Genomic DNA, 17,379 nt, shown 5'->3' on the forward strand with positions numbered 1-17,379 from the left:
GTACTGCTAACAGTGGATTATTACTGAACCAAGTGTTATATTTCTAATCAATGTCTCTGCATCTTTAACATCTTGTGTTTTGAACTTTTTTGTATTGAACAGATCATCACATGTTTCAGCTAAGGTGCCATATGTACCAAGCGAGAGGTCTTCTGGCTGCTGATAATACGGGTCTTTCAGATCCTTTTGCTAAAGTGACATTCATTTCACATTGTCAGACTACTAAGGTAAATAATGAAACATTAACACGATGGGAGGAACTGCAACAATTACAGTCATTAATGAAGCTTTCTAATGATCATACTATGCATTTCATTTAGTCCTCTCAGTTTTCCAACATTCTTTTGAGTTGGCAGCCATATGTAATGTTTTAGGTCAGTCAACTGTTCATATAGTTGAATAGCAAAATATTAGCTAGCTTTCTACTAAGCATTAGTGATAACACTGTAAGTATAAGAAAGTGTACATAAATTATTCACTGTAATATGGTCTTGAGAAACTTAATTATTACTATTCATACACTTTCTCATAATATCAGTATTTCATTTTTGACAAGTCTTTTCTGTGATTTTTGAATAGTGCTTAAGAATTCTCCTATTAATAAAATGGTAGTGTTCTTTTACAGTCATAGAGATGTACAGCATGGAAATAGACCCTTCAGTCCAATTCGTCCATGGTGACCAGATATCCCAACCCAATTTAGTCCCACCTGCCAGCACCCGGCCATATCCCTCCAAACCGATCCTATTCATATACACATCCAAATACCTCTTAAATGTTGCAATTGTACCAGCCTCCACCACTTCCTCTGGCAGCTCATTCCATACATGTACCATCCTCTGCATGAAAAAGATGCCCCGTAGGTCTCTTTTATATCTTTCTCCTGTCACCCTAAGCCTATGCCCTCTAGTTCTGGACTCCCTGACCTCAGGGAAAAAACTTTACCTATTTATCCTATCCATGCCCCTCATAATTTTGTAAACCTCTATAAGGTCACCCCTCAGCCTCCGACGCTCCAGGGAAAACAGCCCCAGCCTGTTCAGCCTCGTCGTATAGCTCAAATCCTCCAACCATGACAACATCCTTGTAAATCTTTTTTGTTCTTGGGATTTTCTTATTACATCAAAAGTAGGAGCAAGAGTAAGCCATTCAATCCTTGGAGCAAGAGCAGACCATTCAGTCCTTTGAGCCTGCTGTGCAACTTAAAGTGATCATGGCTAATCACCCAATTCAGCACACTGTTCCCACTTTCTCCCCAAACTCTTTCACCCATTTAGCCCTAAGAACTACATGTAACTCCCTGAAAATCTTCAATGATTTGGTCTCAGCTGCATCTGTGCCAGAAAATTCCATAGCCTCAACATTCTTTTCATCTCAGTCCTAACTTGCTTATCCCATATCATTAGACTGTGACCCCTGTTTCTGGACTCCCTGTCATTGGGAACATCCTTCCTGCATTTATCCTGTCCTATCCTGTCCTGTTATAATTTTATAGAAAGATTATGAAACTCCCCCTGCACCTCAATTCATCAAAATTCCAGTGAGTACAGTCCTAACCAATGCAGTTTGTCTTCACATGCCAGTCCCGCATTCCAAGAATCAGTCTATCAAACACTTTTTGTACTCCCTACATAGCCAGAACATCCTTCCTCAGATAAGGAGACCAAAGCTGCAAATAATATTCTTATGCGGTCTCACCAAGACCCTGTACAATTGTGACAATTCATCCTTCCTCCTGTACTCAAATCCTCTCACTGTGAAGGCCAAATATCATTTCTCTTTTTCACTGCCTACTGTACCTTTATGCTTACTTTCAGTGACTGATGTACAAGCCGACCTTAATGACATTGCAACTCACCCTTTCCCAAATTGTCACTATTCAGATAATAATCTGCCTCTTTGTTTTATTTTGCATCACATTTATGCTGCATTTGCAATACATTTGCCCACTCAACTTCACCTTCCCACCTAGCTATGTATCATCTACAAACTTGGAGATATGACATTTCATTCCCTCATCTCAATCATTAACATATATTGTGACTAACTGGGTTCCAAGCACTGGTCTTTGCAGAACCCCATGAGTCACAGCCCATCGCTTGGTCAAAGGCCTCTTTATTCCAATTCTTTATTTCCTGTCTGCCAACTGTGCCAGTACATTACTCCCAAGCCCAGGCACTTTAATTTTACTTGCTAATGTCCTATGCAGATCTTTGTTAAAGACTTCTGAAACTCCAAGTAAACCTCACCCACTGGCTCCATGATCAACTGTATTAGTTACATCTTCAAATAACTCCAGTAGATTTGTCAATCCTGATTTCTCTTTTGTCATTGTCTTCCATGTGCTCTGTAACTAAATCTTTTATAATGGACTCTGGCTTTTTTGATGCTTTTAATATGAGTAACTCAAAAATATGCTTGAAATGCAACACGATGTCTCAGGTTGAGTCTGCATATCATTTGCTTTTCTTCCCTTGTTTTTGATTCTTTCTCATGTTTGTGCCCAAATTCATCTGCAATTGTTTGATCCAAATATACCTTCTTCCATATTTTGCCCAACTTTATGCTCACTTTTCCTATACCACTGTCCTTCCTACTTTGGTATCCTCTACAAATAGAACCATTTGCACAAATTTTGTGAATCTAGACCATCTATATAAATCAGAAACAATTGTAGTCCCAACGATAAGTACAAAGGCAACTCCCTCAATATCCTTCTTCCCTCTCCAGTCATTTCTTTTTATTGCTGCTTATTCTTTCTTATCTATGTTGCCTATTCCTCAGGCTTACCCTGAATTGTGATACTATGTTCCCTTGAGTTGTCACTCCTAAAGTTATTCAGGAGGTTGGTCAAGCAGAATGTTCTCTCTTCTCAATCCATATTGATTGTAGTTTATTGACTCTCAATCTATCCTTGGGAAATGATTTGCCTTGAGCCCATTTAGGAGCCTATCTTGTCATGGGATTACTTTTGAGTGGCTTTGACAAAGAAACATTCAGGCTAAGGGACTAATTCCTTCTCCAGGGTACTCAAGTGATAGATTAAAATCTTGATTTCCTCTTCCCCTTTTTTTGCCACAAATATTCATTAAATCTGCATCCCACTGTTACATGCTGTGAGGTTTTTGTACACCATAAACTCAGCTGCAATAATAAAAGTTACCTTTTCCCTACTTCAGCATTATCCCAAGTGGGTTTGTTATTGTCTGGGACGTACCTTGCTTTTGTACGTGACACCTCCATTAGTAAAGCCATACACTCTTTTTTTAACACCTTCTCAACTTGAACTGCCAGCTTTAAATATTTGTGTTCATACATTTCCCAAGTTTCTCAGACCCAGAACCCCCTTTTAAAGAGGGCTTATTTTATTGACGAGGTAACGGCCTTGTGGTATTATTCCTGAACTGTTAATCCAGAGACCCAGGTAATGTTCTGGTGACCACAGCAGGTGGTGGAATTTGAATTTGATAAAAATTAAGAGTCTGATGATCATTGTTGATCGGTGGAAAAACCCATCTGGTTCACTAATGTCCTTTAGAGAGGGAAACTACCATCCTTGCCTGGTCTGGACTGCATGTGACTCCAGACCCACAGCAGTGTGGTTGACTCTTAACTGCTGTCTGGGCAATAAATACTAGCCTAGACAACAATGCCCTTATCCTGTGAATAATTTTTTAAAAAAACCACCTCTCTTCTTCCATCTGACCAAATGAATCACTTAAATGAGATTTCATCTTGTATTGGTCTTTTTTCACCAGTCGGTGTATGTCCTGGAGGCTGGAGAAGGTTTGCTCTCTGATGGCTGGCCTGAAGCAAGGAGGAAGCTTGGTCAAATTGCATGGCTCTGAAAAAATAAAATTTGTCCTGATCTTTCATTTTCAAGTGTAACTTAGGAAAATTTATTTAAAGGATGGAAATTATCCTGAAGACCAAACATTTATCAAGATGATGAAGATGAAAACCTAATCACACTTCTTTTTTTTTGGTTCTAAACAGGTTATTACTCAGACTTTGTCTCCAACATGGAACCAGATGCTCCTGTTCAATAACATCCACCTATACGGTAAAGCAATGGAAATCAGTGAGTCTCCCCCACTTGTGGTGATTGAGGTTTATGATGAAGATACAGTTGTGAGTATAAAGTATTAATCTTTAATGGGAAAACATTCTTTATAAAGGAAGTTACTAGCTTTGCATCTTTATTATTTGCTGGTTCACTTTATTTCTTGAACACTAATGCTGTCTCAATTCTAGATAATTTTATGATGTGCATTCAAGCTGCCAGTTCCCTTCTAGTTGCTGAGAGGTGCTAGATAGTGTGTGATCTGTCCCACTGCCTTCCTCTTTCCTTTCCATAGAACAGTAACATCAATTGATACTGTTTGTTTGTGGGAGCTTGCTGGGTGCATGTTGACTGCTACCTTTCCTGAAGTTAACAGGGACTAATTTTCAAAATTATTTAATTGGTTGAAAATGGCTTTGAGAATTTTGAGGTAATGAAAAACTCTAAATAGAGTCTAAAGGCAGAATCTTCTGGATCCAAAGGCAAGTAAAGAACTTCAGTGCAATGGTGACATAACAGATTCCTGCTCATTCCTGTCACTAGCCAAATTACATTCTGAGTGGGAAGGCTCAACTCCATCCTTCCTGCCCCACTGCCAAGTAATGCCCTCAAATAGACTGTTAATAACCATGTGACAGCCTCACCCTACTGATATGATTCCAGTTCCAGGCAGGACGAGACAGTTGCAGCTTACCTGACCAGTAAACAGGTCAGGGTAGGTTATCATTTTGGGGTGGGGGTGAGGGGTGTTGAGTGTCCCTCATTTTATGGATATGGCTGCTAAGAGTCAACAGTCTGCCTTTGCTTCCAAATGCCAAAAGCCCCTGTCTCTGCAATCCCCAAGAAGTAAGACTCACTCCCAAACATCTGGAATTGATCTTCTACCTTGGGAGTCTAGGGCATATTGTATCAGCAGAAGCCATGGCCTCGTCTGTGTTCTGGAGCTGTTATACTAATTAGTTGGCAGCTCTTGGTGACTGAGACTCCCTTGTTCTTAATATGAATTGAAACCCTGCTGGCCACTAATTGCTGCATGATCAGGCAGGCTTTCACATTCCGAGACACTGTGACATTGTTTTCTCCAATAATAGGAGGATATTGCCCAGAGATTCATCAAAGAGGAGGAGGAGACCATTTGGCCCATTAGGTCCACCCTCTAATGCAATCCACTCAGTCCAATTCCCCGTTCTTCTCCTGTATACCTACAAGTTCCTTTGGCTCAATCCAATTTTATTGCTTCTGCTTCTACCACTCTCATAGTGCGTTCCAGGTCATTGACTCTCAGTCAGTAAATATATTCTTCCTCACACAACCACCCTCACCTCACTTTTTTCTCTTACCCCAAGATTTAAATCTGAAGTCCCTGGTCCTTTTACCATCAGCTTGTCATAACAGTTTATCTTTATCTATCTCACCTAAACCTATCTTAATTGTGTTCACTTCTATTAAGTCTCCCTTGTTCCATCGAGATCAAATGTAACTTCCCTAACTTAATCTCGTAACCAATCCCTGGAACCATTGTCTCCCCTGCACCCTGTCAGTGCTTGTCATCATTGGTGATTGAAATATTGAAATTCAGTTGGTGTGAGTGCATACTCTCCACATGACACAGATCACCAGGTTTCCAATATACCTCATTGTCCTACTGTCCATCTTTATTTATTACTGACTTCTAATTATGATGCTTAATAATGATCAAGCAAACATCACAGTTCTACAACTGGCAAGCATCAATGATTCATTGCAAGTATCTGCAAGTATCTAAGTGTTGATTTGTAAGCCATGCATCTACCTAATGAAATGAACCAACAAAACCTCTCAACACACCATTATTCTGCCATTCTCATATTCCAATCGCTTAATCTGAACTATCAACAGCTTTTCTCCACTAGCATCCCACATCCACTACCCTCAACCCCCCCCCCCCCCCCCCCCCCCCCCCCCCCACACACACTTCACTTCAGCTCTGATGGAGTCATCTAGACTTGAAACACTAGCTTGCTCTCTCTCCATGGATGCTATCTGACCTACTGTGGTCTCCAGCATTTGTTCTTTTCAGTACAGATTCTAGCATCAGCAGTAATTTGCTCCAATAAAACATCTAGTTCGCATTTTAAATCATGATTTCACCGAACAGCAGAAAAGCTGGTTATTCACTGCTATCGTTCTTGTTTTGAACTATGAGGGTTTGAATGGGTTAATCCAGCGATTTGCCGAGTGAGGGTCAGGACCCACAGGAAGATGAAATTTTCAGACTGAAAATTCTGAGGCAGCAATGGATGAATTCCCTCCCCTTGCTCAAGGGTATTCTCCTTCCCGTCCCACAGCTCACCGAGGGGAAAAATGTTCGGGAAGTATTGGCTTAATGCCTGTGTTACTGAACAACTTGACAAATTGATAAGAGGATTCAAGATCAGGTTATGATAATTTATTTCCTGCATATGCAGGGAGAGCCTGCTTTATCACCATGATGAGTAAAACACACTCTGATGGATTTGCAGGTAAATCGAATCTTGATAGAAAACATTATAACATTCACATTAAAATTCCCACAGTCCTTTGTCCAGACTGTCTTACATTAGCTGCTGCTTTTCTTGCTGTCTTTCACAGGAATTGTCTGTATTTTACCCAGGTGTAGCTTCTACTCTACTAACCTTGACAGCCAACATGACTCATTTGTCATCCATTCTTTGTACATTTGTGGTTCTCACTGACTTTGCTACCTTTGCTATTACTGACAATATAAATAACTTAACTCCTTCACCTGGAATGTTATGATGGTGTTTGCAGTAACATTGTATGAGAAAGAGGCATTGTATGATTTGAAGAGAGTTAAGATGTATTACTGTGACATTGCATACAGTCCTCAAATATGCAATAAAGTAGTTTCTGTTAACATATAGAAGAAACTGTAATCTCAAGCAGCATCAATCTATGGGGGAATTAGTCTTCATCCCAACTCTTGTATCCTGTTAGGCTAACACTGTTAGCTGAAAGTGTTGTTCTAGCAAGCTAATTTGAAAAGATGGATCTTCTTTCATGCTACCTTTATTTCAGGGTAAAGCAGAGTACATTGGCAGCACTATGGCTGTTCCTGTTGTGAGGCTGGCTGGACAAGATTATGTGCCCCCTGAACTTCAATATCACCCCATGTACTGTGGCAGTGTACCTGCTGGTGAGCTCCTTGTAGCCTTTGAACTTTTGCAGGTGAGAATGTTTTGGGATCAAGTTTAAATCAACCTAATAAACTCCTGAAACATAAACTATTGATGATAGTTTGATCTTGTAAGAGCCTAAGTAGCTAATAAAATGGATACCTAAAAGACAGTCAGGTGGGCGTATTGGGGAAGGAATTCATTCACATAGCACTGCTATATGCGGGGGGAGGGGTTGGGGAGGCCTTAGCTGCTATTTATATGGCTTGTTTAATTCATATTGATTGAATTTAGCTTCCAGAGGTAAAAGAGTATACTTGATTGCTTATTGAAGTTAATCTTCGTGAACACACACATTTTAAAATAGCCCTTGTGCAATATCTTTCATGAAAGAACTGGGGAAAGTTAAGAGCCAAAGGTTTAGTTTGTTTGGAAGTGAATTGCCACTGACAATGTATCAAAACTGTGCTCACATCCGTCAGAGCACGTTTACATTGTGGTGGCCTGGCTCTTCAGTGAGAACTACCAGCAGTCTGTCCCTCGTGGTGGAGAATGGGCTTGTATTGTTGTGACTGCTGGAAAGTTAGGACAGCTATTCTGGGTCAGCAAACCAAGTTAGACTAACGCAGTTTTCTAAAAAATTATTCAGTCAACTATTTTGGGATGTGGTGTCTTGTCTGCCTCATTTTCCAGATTCCAATATAAGCTCACCTGAGCCTGATGGCAAACCAGAGCAAGATCTAGTCTGTAGTATCAGACTGGTTTGCTAAATGAATATCTGACTCTAACAACTCAGCACTCAATCCTGTTTATAAAAACTGAACCGCTGATCTTGAGTCTCTTCCACGAGAAGAATTTATCCTCAAAATACCACATGATTGGTTCTTTTGTGGCAATTTGAAATTTACCAAAGCCAATTAAAAACAAATCTTTATCAATATTGTGCACAAAATATAGAATTTGAATTGAAAATTTAAATTCACAGCAGAATGTGTGCATATATGAAATAGAAAAAGTAGACTATTTGGCTCAAGCTAATTGCACCACTTAATAAGGTCGTGGTTGATCTGTTTGTGTTTTGAGTTCTGCATTCCCATATACTCCACCAAGAACCTATTATTCTTGTCTTATAAGAATCTATCCACTTCTGTCTTAAAAATATTCAATAATCCTGTCTCTGCTGCCTTCTGAGAAACAAAGTAAATATTTAATGTTCACCATTGTTAAGATTAGTATTCAATACTAAATTCAGATGAACTTAAATTCCACCAGCTACATTGATGAGATTGAACCCTATGTTCCCACAGCATTAGTCTGGACCTTTACATTATTAGTCTAGTGACATTAGCACTCCAGCACTATCTCCTCCATGCACTGCCTCTACTCTTTCAAGTTTGCAACATGAAAAAGTCTGTTTTGAAAGACTCAGGACCCCAAGAAAACCTTTTAGTATTAAAATTCAGAGCCAGAAATACATCACAAAATGAAGAAACTGGGAAACTAGTCAAGAAACTGCAAAATGATCAAGTATTGGAAAGAGTTGAAACAGAAAATGGTGAAGAAACTCATCAGGAGTGACAGAGACAGAGTATAGGGAGTAGATGGAGACAGAGACAGAGTGAACATTTCAAGTCAATGTGGTCATCTTGTGAAAAGAGATGGCTTCTCCAGCTGAGCTAAATTCAAACAAGATTTTAAACACACTTTATTATGATTCATTTTAGCAATTTCATATTAGACATTAAATGCAAAAACGAAGACTGTGAGACATAGAAGGTTCATTAAGAAGGTATTAGCTAGGTGAACAGGACAATCTTAGGATAGGGGAGAAATAATAAGTAATGCAAGTGTGTAGGATATTTATCTTTTGCTATAAATTATGTACTTTCAGATTCCAGACTCAGGAGTTGAAGATCTTCCACCTATTGATGAACCAGATGGAAATCAGATCTTGCCAGTGCCAGTCAACATCCGTCCTGTGCTAAGCAACTACAGGGTGGAGGTACAAGATATATGAAGTTAAAAATCACACAACACCAGGTGATAGTCCAACAGGTTTATTTGGAAGTATTAGTTGTCAGAACACTGCTCCTTCGTCAGTGACGAAGGAGCAGTGGTCCGAAAGCTGGTGCTCCCAAATAAACCTGTTGGACTATAACCTGGTGCTATGTGATTTTTACATTTGTCCAAGGAGTCCAACTATGGCACCTCCTCGTCATTGGATATATGAGGGAGACTGCAGCTAGGTCAAAAAAACTAACTATTCTGCTTTCCTTATAAATAATCCTCAGCCTTAAATCTGCATAATTTTTACACTTTTGTTGACGAACTCAAAATGCTATATCCATACAAAAGCTTATATACCCATAGCATGATATAGAAGCAGGACAGAAACAGAGAAATGGAAACAGAAAATGTTGGTATCATTCATTGGACCTGGCAGTATTCTTTGGAGGGAGAATTAGAGTTAATGGGCTGGATTTAATAGGACACCAAAGTCTCACAGCAGCCCATTTAGACACTGGTGTGGGGAGGTCCCTTCTCCTCAGCTGTGATCAGCATTAAACATTCTGAGGTGGGCCTTCCATGTTTGTGTTGGGAAGAAATCCCATCTTAAAGAGCTGTTGGCCAATCGATGACCAGCAGCTTGTTTGTCCCAATAGTGCCAGCAGTAGTCACTGCTGGTACTGTGCCCACTCCCAACAAAGGAATCCTGACACCACAGTATGTTGGGGGTCTTATTGGGGCTGTGTTAGCACACAGGATTGAGTGGGGCTGCATGGGACCTAGGTGGGGAGAATTACCTCGTTGGGGCTTGAGGTTGTGGTGTGGGGGGAATCACCTCTAAATCTAAAGCAATTGCCATTGAGTAAGGAAAATTCCAAAGACTGGACCAAACAACTATGGTTAAAGATGATATCAAATTTAAAGAGAAAACAAGTAATTGTGCAATAATAGGTGACAGGTCAGAAGATTGGACAGAAGGAAAATTAAAGAATGATAAAAAAATTATAAGGAAGGAAAATTTAGAGTCTTAGAAAAAGCCAGCAAAAAATATCAAACAGATAGTCAGAGTTTCTATAAATATGTAAAAACGAAAAGAAATAAGAAGTTCTATAGAAACTGACTCTGGAGCATTAATAATGGAAAATAAAGGAATGGCTGATGGATTGAACAGGTAGCTTGCATCAGTCTTTACTATGGAAGATATAGTAACATCCCAGAGGCAGTTTCAAATCCGGAAATGGAAAGGAGGGTGGAACTCAGGAAAATCACAATCACCAGAGGGTGGTACTGAGTAAATATTTGGAGCAGTAAGCTGACAAGTGCACAGGTCCTGATGGACATCATGCTAGGGTTTTAAAAGGAGTGGCTACTGATATAATTGATGCATTTTCCAAAGCTCCCTTGACTTGGGGCAATGTCCCATTAGATTAGAAAATAACAATGTAGCTCCTTTATTCAAAATGAGAGAGAGACAGAAATCAGGAAATTACAGGCCAGTTGGATAAACCTGGGCCTCCTGCATGGCACAGGCCTACCCCTGCTGGTCAAACATCTAAGGGCCTCAATCAGCCCATAAACGAGCAGCTCACGTGAAGACTCCTCCATCCCAAGTATGGGATATTGTAGAGAGAAAGGACAGGAAGATTATGGTGGGCATAGTGCCCACTAGATTTTATGTAACTCACCCCACCATCAAAGCCACCCTGCTGGAGTGTAAAATCAAACCCAGAACATTTAAGTGTATTAACATTCCACCAGACCTGAGAGATTGAGTACATTTTAAGCAAGTGAAAAGGTGAAAGATAGGACAAAGAGGAAGATGGAAGACGTGAAGGCTGGTAAGATGCATGATAAAAGGGATCATGGTGCTTGAAAGACAGAACTCATACTTAAATAGAGGCATTTATGTTCTCAAGATATCCAGAGGTGCTGCACAGCAGTGAGTAACTTTGGAAGTGTAATCTCCATTCCTCCATAAGGCCCCACAATGAGATATATGCTCAGATAATCTCTCAGATAGTGCAGTTGAGGGATAAATATTGAGTACAAAACTCTGAAAACCCACATTGCTCCCTTAGCGCTGCGAAACACAGCCACAGTCTTCATATCAACATATACGATGTAACACCGCCTCCATTGTAAAACATGTGTGGGTTCCGGTGTTGGACTGAGGTGGACAAAGTCAGAAGTCACATAACGCCAGGTTATAGACCAAAAGGTTTGCTTGAAATCATAAGTCTTTGGAGGGCTGCTCCTTCGACATGTGAATGTGCTTGATTCCCATCAAATGTTAGATGTCAAAGTCGATTTCTGTCCATTCTGAATAGTAATTTTGTTTTTTGCAGGTGTTTTTTTGGGGTCTCCGCGAGCTCAAACGGGTGCAGCTGCTGACTGTGGACCGGCCGCAGGTCTTCATTGAATATGCAGGGAAAGGAATCAAATCTTCTGTCATTCAGAGTTACAAGAGAAATCCGAACTTTACTATTCAGGGAGACTGGTTCATTGTAGTAAGGAAACAGCTATTACATTCATCATGTTGAGGTCTCTGCTGGCCTTGGTGCCATTGCTGTGATAGTTCAGAAATACTACCTGGTATTCACTGCTGAGGGCCTTCTAGCGTCCCTGCCAGCCAAGAGCAGGCATGACTTCCACACTAGGGTCTAAGGAAGACCTAGATATATTAAGAAGGAAGGGCAATTGCTTCTGAAAAGTTGCTTAAAGTTGTGACATCTTTTCTTCAGATCATTGAACGACCCTATATCTCCTTTATCGGAATGATGAGGTACTGCTCTAATTCACAGTTATTGTGGCCAGCTTTGCTCTGCTGTGGCCCATCTACCCTTATGGTTTAAATAACCTCAGCACAATGCTTTAGGACAGGTTAAACCCAGAGCACAATAGCAGCCCAAAGGCCAGCCTTGTCAGACTGCCAGGGGTCAAGCAGTGTCTGTGAAATGTTGGATGCTCTCCCAAAAAACTTGTTTATTCTTGATGTGCCTCATGGTGGCTGAAACAAAACAGCATTTGGAAAATCAGAGCAGCCAAATATGTCATAGTCATAGAGTAATACACTCCAGAAACAGTTTCCGGTTCAACTCATCCATGCCAACCAGATTTCTCATGCTAAACTAATCCCTTTTGCCTGCTTTTGGCCCATTTCCCTATAAACCTTTCCAATTCATGTACTTGTCCAAACATCATCTAAATGCTATAATTATACTCTCTTCTAACACTTCCTCTGGCAATCCATTCCATGTATGCACCAGCCTCTGTGTGAAAAAGCTGCCCCTCAGGTCCCTTTAAAGTCTTTCCCCTCTCATCTTCAACCCACACCCTCTAGTTTTGGACTCCCCTACCATGAGAAAAAGACCTTGGCTATTCAATTTATCTAGACTGTCATGATGTTATAAACCTCTATAAGGTCACCTCTCAACCTTCTACCCTCAAGGAAAAAATGTCGCAGTCTATCCAGCCTTTCCTCACAACTCAAACCCTCCAGTCCCAGATACTCTTTTGACTTTTCTGGATATGTTTTGTTCTTTTTCTGCTCTTTTGATATATCTGGTCTCATATCATGGAAGTGGCCCTACTTTCTGGCAACCAGTGAGAGAAATCTTAGACTCTGACTGTAGGTCTGTCTCTTTGCTCTTTATTTCCATTCAGCATCTTTCCATTTTGATTGGTGTTGGAGCCAAACCTTTTTGTTTATCTGCTCTATCCACTCCATTGAATTGATTCATTTGGAGTTGTCATTTACCTCCCAACAATAGTGGTGACAGTGTCGAGGAGGGGGTTAAAAAATGTTGAAAGGTCTGCATTGCCCTTACCTGGTGTTCTGTGTAATTTGATTCAGTGGAAACATGGGTAATTTAGTGGTGGAGGATAATAGATGAAAAATGCTACAGGTGATTTTGCAGTATTCTGCATTAAAAACAAAATGTAGCAAGAAATGCTGACCTGTACCAACCTACTGCACATGTGACTGCTCCTATATAATACTAATGAGGTGTGCAGATGGCATGTATCCTGACTTGGTGATGCTGAATATGATTAAGTCTGAATGTCCACACCCACTGTGCACTTGGGGGATGGGTTCCAACTGCTGGACAGGTTCCTTGAGACTTGGGGAAACCTGGCAGTGAAATGAGTCTGTATAACAGAGCGACACACTGGCTCAGAGGTTGGTATTGCTGTCTCACAGTGCCAGGGACCCAGGTTCAATTCTGCCCTCAGGTGACTGCCTGTGTGGTGTTTGCATTTTCTTCCTGTGTCTGCATGGGTTTCCTCTCGGTTCTCCTGTTTTCTCGCACAAAGTCGTGTGGGTTAAGTGGACTGGCCATAGTGTCTAGAGATGTATAGGTTAGGTGGATTAGCCCTGGGAGTTACAGGAATAAGATGGGAGGCTGTTCAGAGAGTTGGTATGGACTCAATAGGCTGAATGGCCTGCTTCTACACTGTAGGAATTCTAAACAAAATTGGCTGTATTGTGTTTCTGAACACCTCAAGTAAATCTTTTGTTAATCATGGCCCCTTCCTGCTCCTTGTAAGCAACACTTTCCCACACCATTCATCCCCACCTCCAAATTGCTGGGGTCCAACCTTCACCCCAATTTCTCTCTGGTTGGACACCACTTCCAACTGTCCTGGCTGCAGCTTTTTTGCCATTGTTTCTCCTGCCCCCGCAACCTCTCCAACGGCAAATAGTACCAATATCACGGGTTAGATTCCAGGTTTTACTCCTGGCCTTGTCCCTCTCAGGTCACCCCTCCCTCCTTTGGTAAATACTGGGGCTATTGTACCATGTACCTGTAAGACTTGTGCACGTTGATTTAAAAGGAATGTAAAACAAAGGCTTTACTGTTTGTTTTGACAGGAATTACCTGACAATGAATACCTTCACCCACCACTCCGTATCTCTGTTGTTGACTGGAGAGCATTTGGCCGCAGCACTCTTGTTGGGACACATACCATCAACTCACTGAAGCAGTACATGCACAGACCTCATGAACATCGTCAATCAGCATGTAGAAGCACACCGGACATAACTGGTAAGTATCTCTGACCTTACTCTTCTCAAAGCAGCTGAGAATGTAACGGGGGACAGTTTTATCCCCCCCCCATCTGTGATGAGTAAACAGTCTGTAACAGGGCCTCCAGAAATAAGTGGCAACAGTGAGGGGGGGGGGGGGTGCATTGACTGAGGAAACTCAGAGGGACTTTCTCAGGAAGAAAGGGTGTCTTGATCAGAAAGAGACTTCAGGAAGAGTGGGACACATAAATAGACACAAAAAAATCCTTTGATGCTGCCTGACCTGCTGCGCTTTTCCAGCAACACATTTTCAGCTCTGATCTCCAGCATCTGCAGTCCTCACTTTCTCCTCGAAGATTTTAACCTACTGCGAATCCTCTTGCAAGGATGCCTTCCTTGAAGAAGCTCTCTTCCTCCCATTCCTGAAGAAGGGCTCATGCCCGAAACGTCGATTCTCCTGCTCCTTGGATGCTGCCTGACCTGCTGCGCTTTTCCAGCAACACATTTTCAGCTCTGATCTCCAGCATCTGCAGTCCTCACTTTCTCCCACAAAAAATTCCTCAACCAGATGTGAACTATAGGCTTAATTCCTTGCAATTATTCTATTTTCCTACTTTAACCTTAATTTTTCCAAGGAATTGATGCCAATAGAAATAAAGAATTATTGCTTCATGATGTTTGGGCCATCTGTCCACTTAAATTTTGTCTTGCAATATAATATAAAATATAATCAAGAACAGAATGTCTGGTTGGGAAATTTAGGACTGGAAGCAGTCTAAAAGCTCGAGCTAGATCTTTTGGGAGTAAAGTTAGGGGTGCATTTCTTCACTCAAAAAGTGCTAGATGTGTGGAACTGTTTTTTTTTTGCAAATTGCAGTTGATGCTACACCATGTGTTAATTTTTAAACTGAGATTGAGCAATATTTGTTAGCCAAAGATATTAAGGAATACGGGTACATGAATTAAGGTTGCAAATTAGTTATGATCATTGAATGGTGGAACAAATTTGAGGAGCTATATGGCTCACACCAGTTCCTATGTTCCTAATATAATATTGAAGAAAGGCTTTTGCCTCCAGCGACTATTTAATTGTTTTTGGCATACATCCCTCTGAGTTAGAAGCTCACATAATCAAGTACTACTTCAGAGACTTGAGTACAGAATCTTGAGTGACACATCAAGTTTAGTACTGAGTGAGCACTGTCAGAGGTGCTGTTCGGATGGTAAAATGTTTGTTCTCTTAGGTGGATGTTTAAGATCCCACAGCATTATTCAAAGGAAAACAAAACAGGGTGAGATCTCCCAGTGTTTCTGGCCAACCTTAATCCCTCAGCAAACACCTACAAATAAGTAATCTGGTCATTTATTTGATTACAAATTGTGACAATTTGCCTTGCACATATTAACCTGCACATTTCCTTGAGTCCAAAAAAATCAAGACTTTTCCTTCAAAAATTGTTAATTGGTCCTTAGGTTCAGTAAGATATTGCGAGGTCGTGAAACACATTATGTGAATGAAAATCTATATTCTCTCTTTTGTTTTTGTCCTTCCTTTCACTGTCCCTCTATCATTGTCGGTCAGTTTTCATTTCAAAAATTTTAATTCAATTTACAGTAACATGTAACAGTTTCTCTTCCATTTACGGTTAGACCACATTGCTGACAAGAGCAATATTATTGCCCTTGAATTGAGAGTCCAACTGAATCTTTTCAAAGGGCATTTAAGAGCCAACCGCATTGCTGTAGACCTGGAGTCAGGGGAAGGCCAGACTGGGTAATTAATGAAAAAAAAAGAACTGCAGATACTGGAAGTCAGAAACAAAAACATAAACAAAAACAAAATTGCTGCAAAAGCTCAGCAGGTCTAGCAGCATCTGTGGAGAGAAATCAGAATTAATGTTCCGGTTTCAGACAATTTCAGAACTGTCCTTTCAGGAAGGTAAATTTCCTTTCTTAAATGGCATGAATGAATCAGATTTTTATCATAACTGGTTTTTACTACAACTGGTGATAGTTTCATGACCGTTGTTGCTGACTCTAGCTTTATATTACAGATTTATTAACGGAACTTCAACTCTACCAGTTGCCATGATGGGACTTGAGGCCATTTTCAAAGACTATCAACTTGGGCCCCTAGATCACTAGTGATCGCTATGCAACTACCTCCCTCTGAACATTTTGGTCAATCAATTTGCAAAATATTTTGCACTATTTACTGGACAGGAAGTCATTATTTCTATGCAGCATTCCATTAAAATCAGAAATTGTAGCAGCAGAAGTAGGCCATTCAGCTAATCGAGTCTATTCTGCCATTAATGAGATTGTGGCTGATCCGATAACCCTACTCCACTTTCCTTCCTTCTCACAATAACCCTTGATTCCCTATTGATTAAAAATCAGTCTATCTCAACCTTGATTATATTTAACAATGCAACTTCGACAGGCCTCTTGTAAAGAATTCCACAATTCACCATCCTCTGAGAGATGAAATTCCTCCCATCTCCATTCTGAATGTGTAACTTCTTATTCCAAGATAATGCCATCTGGTCCTGAACTCTTCCAAAGGGGGAAACAATCTCTTTACATCTATCCTGTCAAGTGCCTGAAGGATTTTGCATATTTCAATAAGCTTGTCTCTCATTCTTCTTAACTTCAGTAAAGGCCCAATCTCCTCAACCTCGCCTAATGAGATAGTTCCTTTATGCTGGGATTATTCTCGTGAATCTTCTCTGGACTATCTCCAATGACAATATATTGTTCCTTAGATAAGGGGCTGAAAACTATTCACTGTATTCCAGCTGTAGTCTAAGTTGTATAATACCCCTCTATTTTATACTTTATCCCCTTTGAAATAAAGGCTAACATTTCATTTCCCTTCCTTTTTACCTCTTGAACTTGGATGCTAGCTTTGTTGTGATTTATGCATGACGACTCCCAAATCCTTCTGTGCTATAGCATTCTGCAGTCTTTCTCCATTAAAATAATAGTCAGCTCCTCTATTCTTCCTGCCAAAGTGCATAACCCCACATCTCTCCACATATTATTCCATGTGTGAAGTTTTTTGTCCACTCAATTAACCTGCCAATATTGTTCTGCAGATTCTTTGCATTATCTTCACCACTTGC

At 40.5% G+C, this 17,379-nt stretch overlaps 1 protein-coding gene across 1 annotated transcript in view; it reads left to right on the forward strand.

The window, feature by feature from the left end:
* The window catches only part of fer1l6 (fer-1 like family member 6), a gene marked incomplete at its 5' end in the record, with an annotated part of 129,348 nt that overhangs the window by 54,941 nt on the left and 57,028 nt on the right, over positions 1-17,379 (forward strand). The window contains 6 exons of the mRNA XM_072569593.1: positions 103-227; positions 3,997-4,131; positions 7,121-7,270; positions 9,110-9,220; positions 11,571-11,732; positions 14,099-14,273. Of these exons, the coding sequence (XP_072425694.1) occupies positions 103-227; positions 3,997-4,131; positions 7,121-7,270; positions 9,110-9,220; positions 11,571-11,732; positions 14,099-14,273 (858 nt within the window). The remainder of the gene's footprint in view (positions 1-102; positions 228-3,996; positions 4,132-7,120; positions 7,271-9,109; positions 9,221-11,570; positions 11,733-14,098; positions 14,274-17,379) is intronic.

This window comes from Chiloscyllium punctatum, chromosome 5, assembly GCF_047496795.1.
Source record: "Chiloscyllium punctatum isolate Juve2018m chromosome 5, sChiPun1.3, whole genome shotgun sequence".
NCBI lineage: Eukaryota > Metazoa > Chordata > Chondrichthyes > Orectolobiformes > Hemiscylliidae > Chiloscyllium > Chiloscyllium punctatum.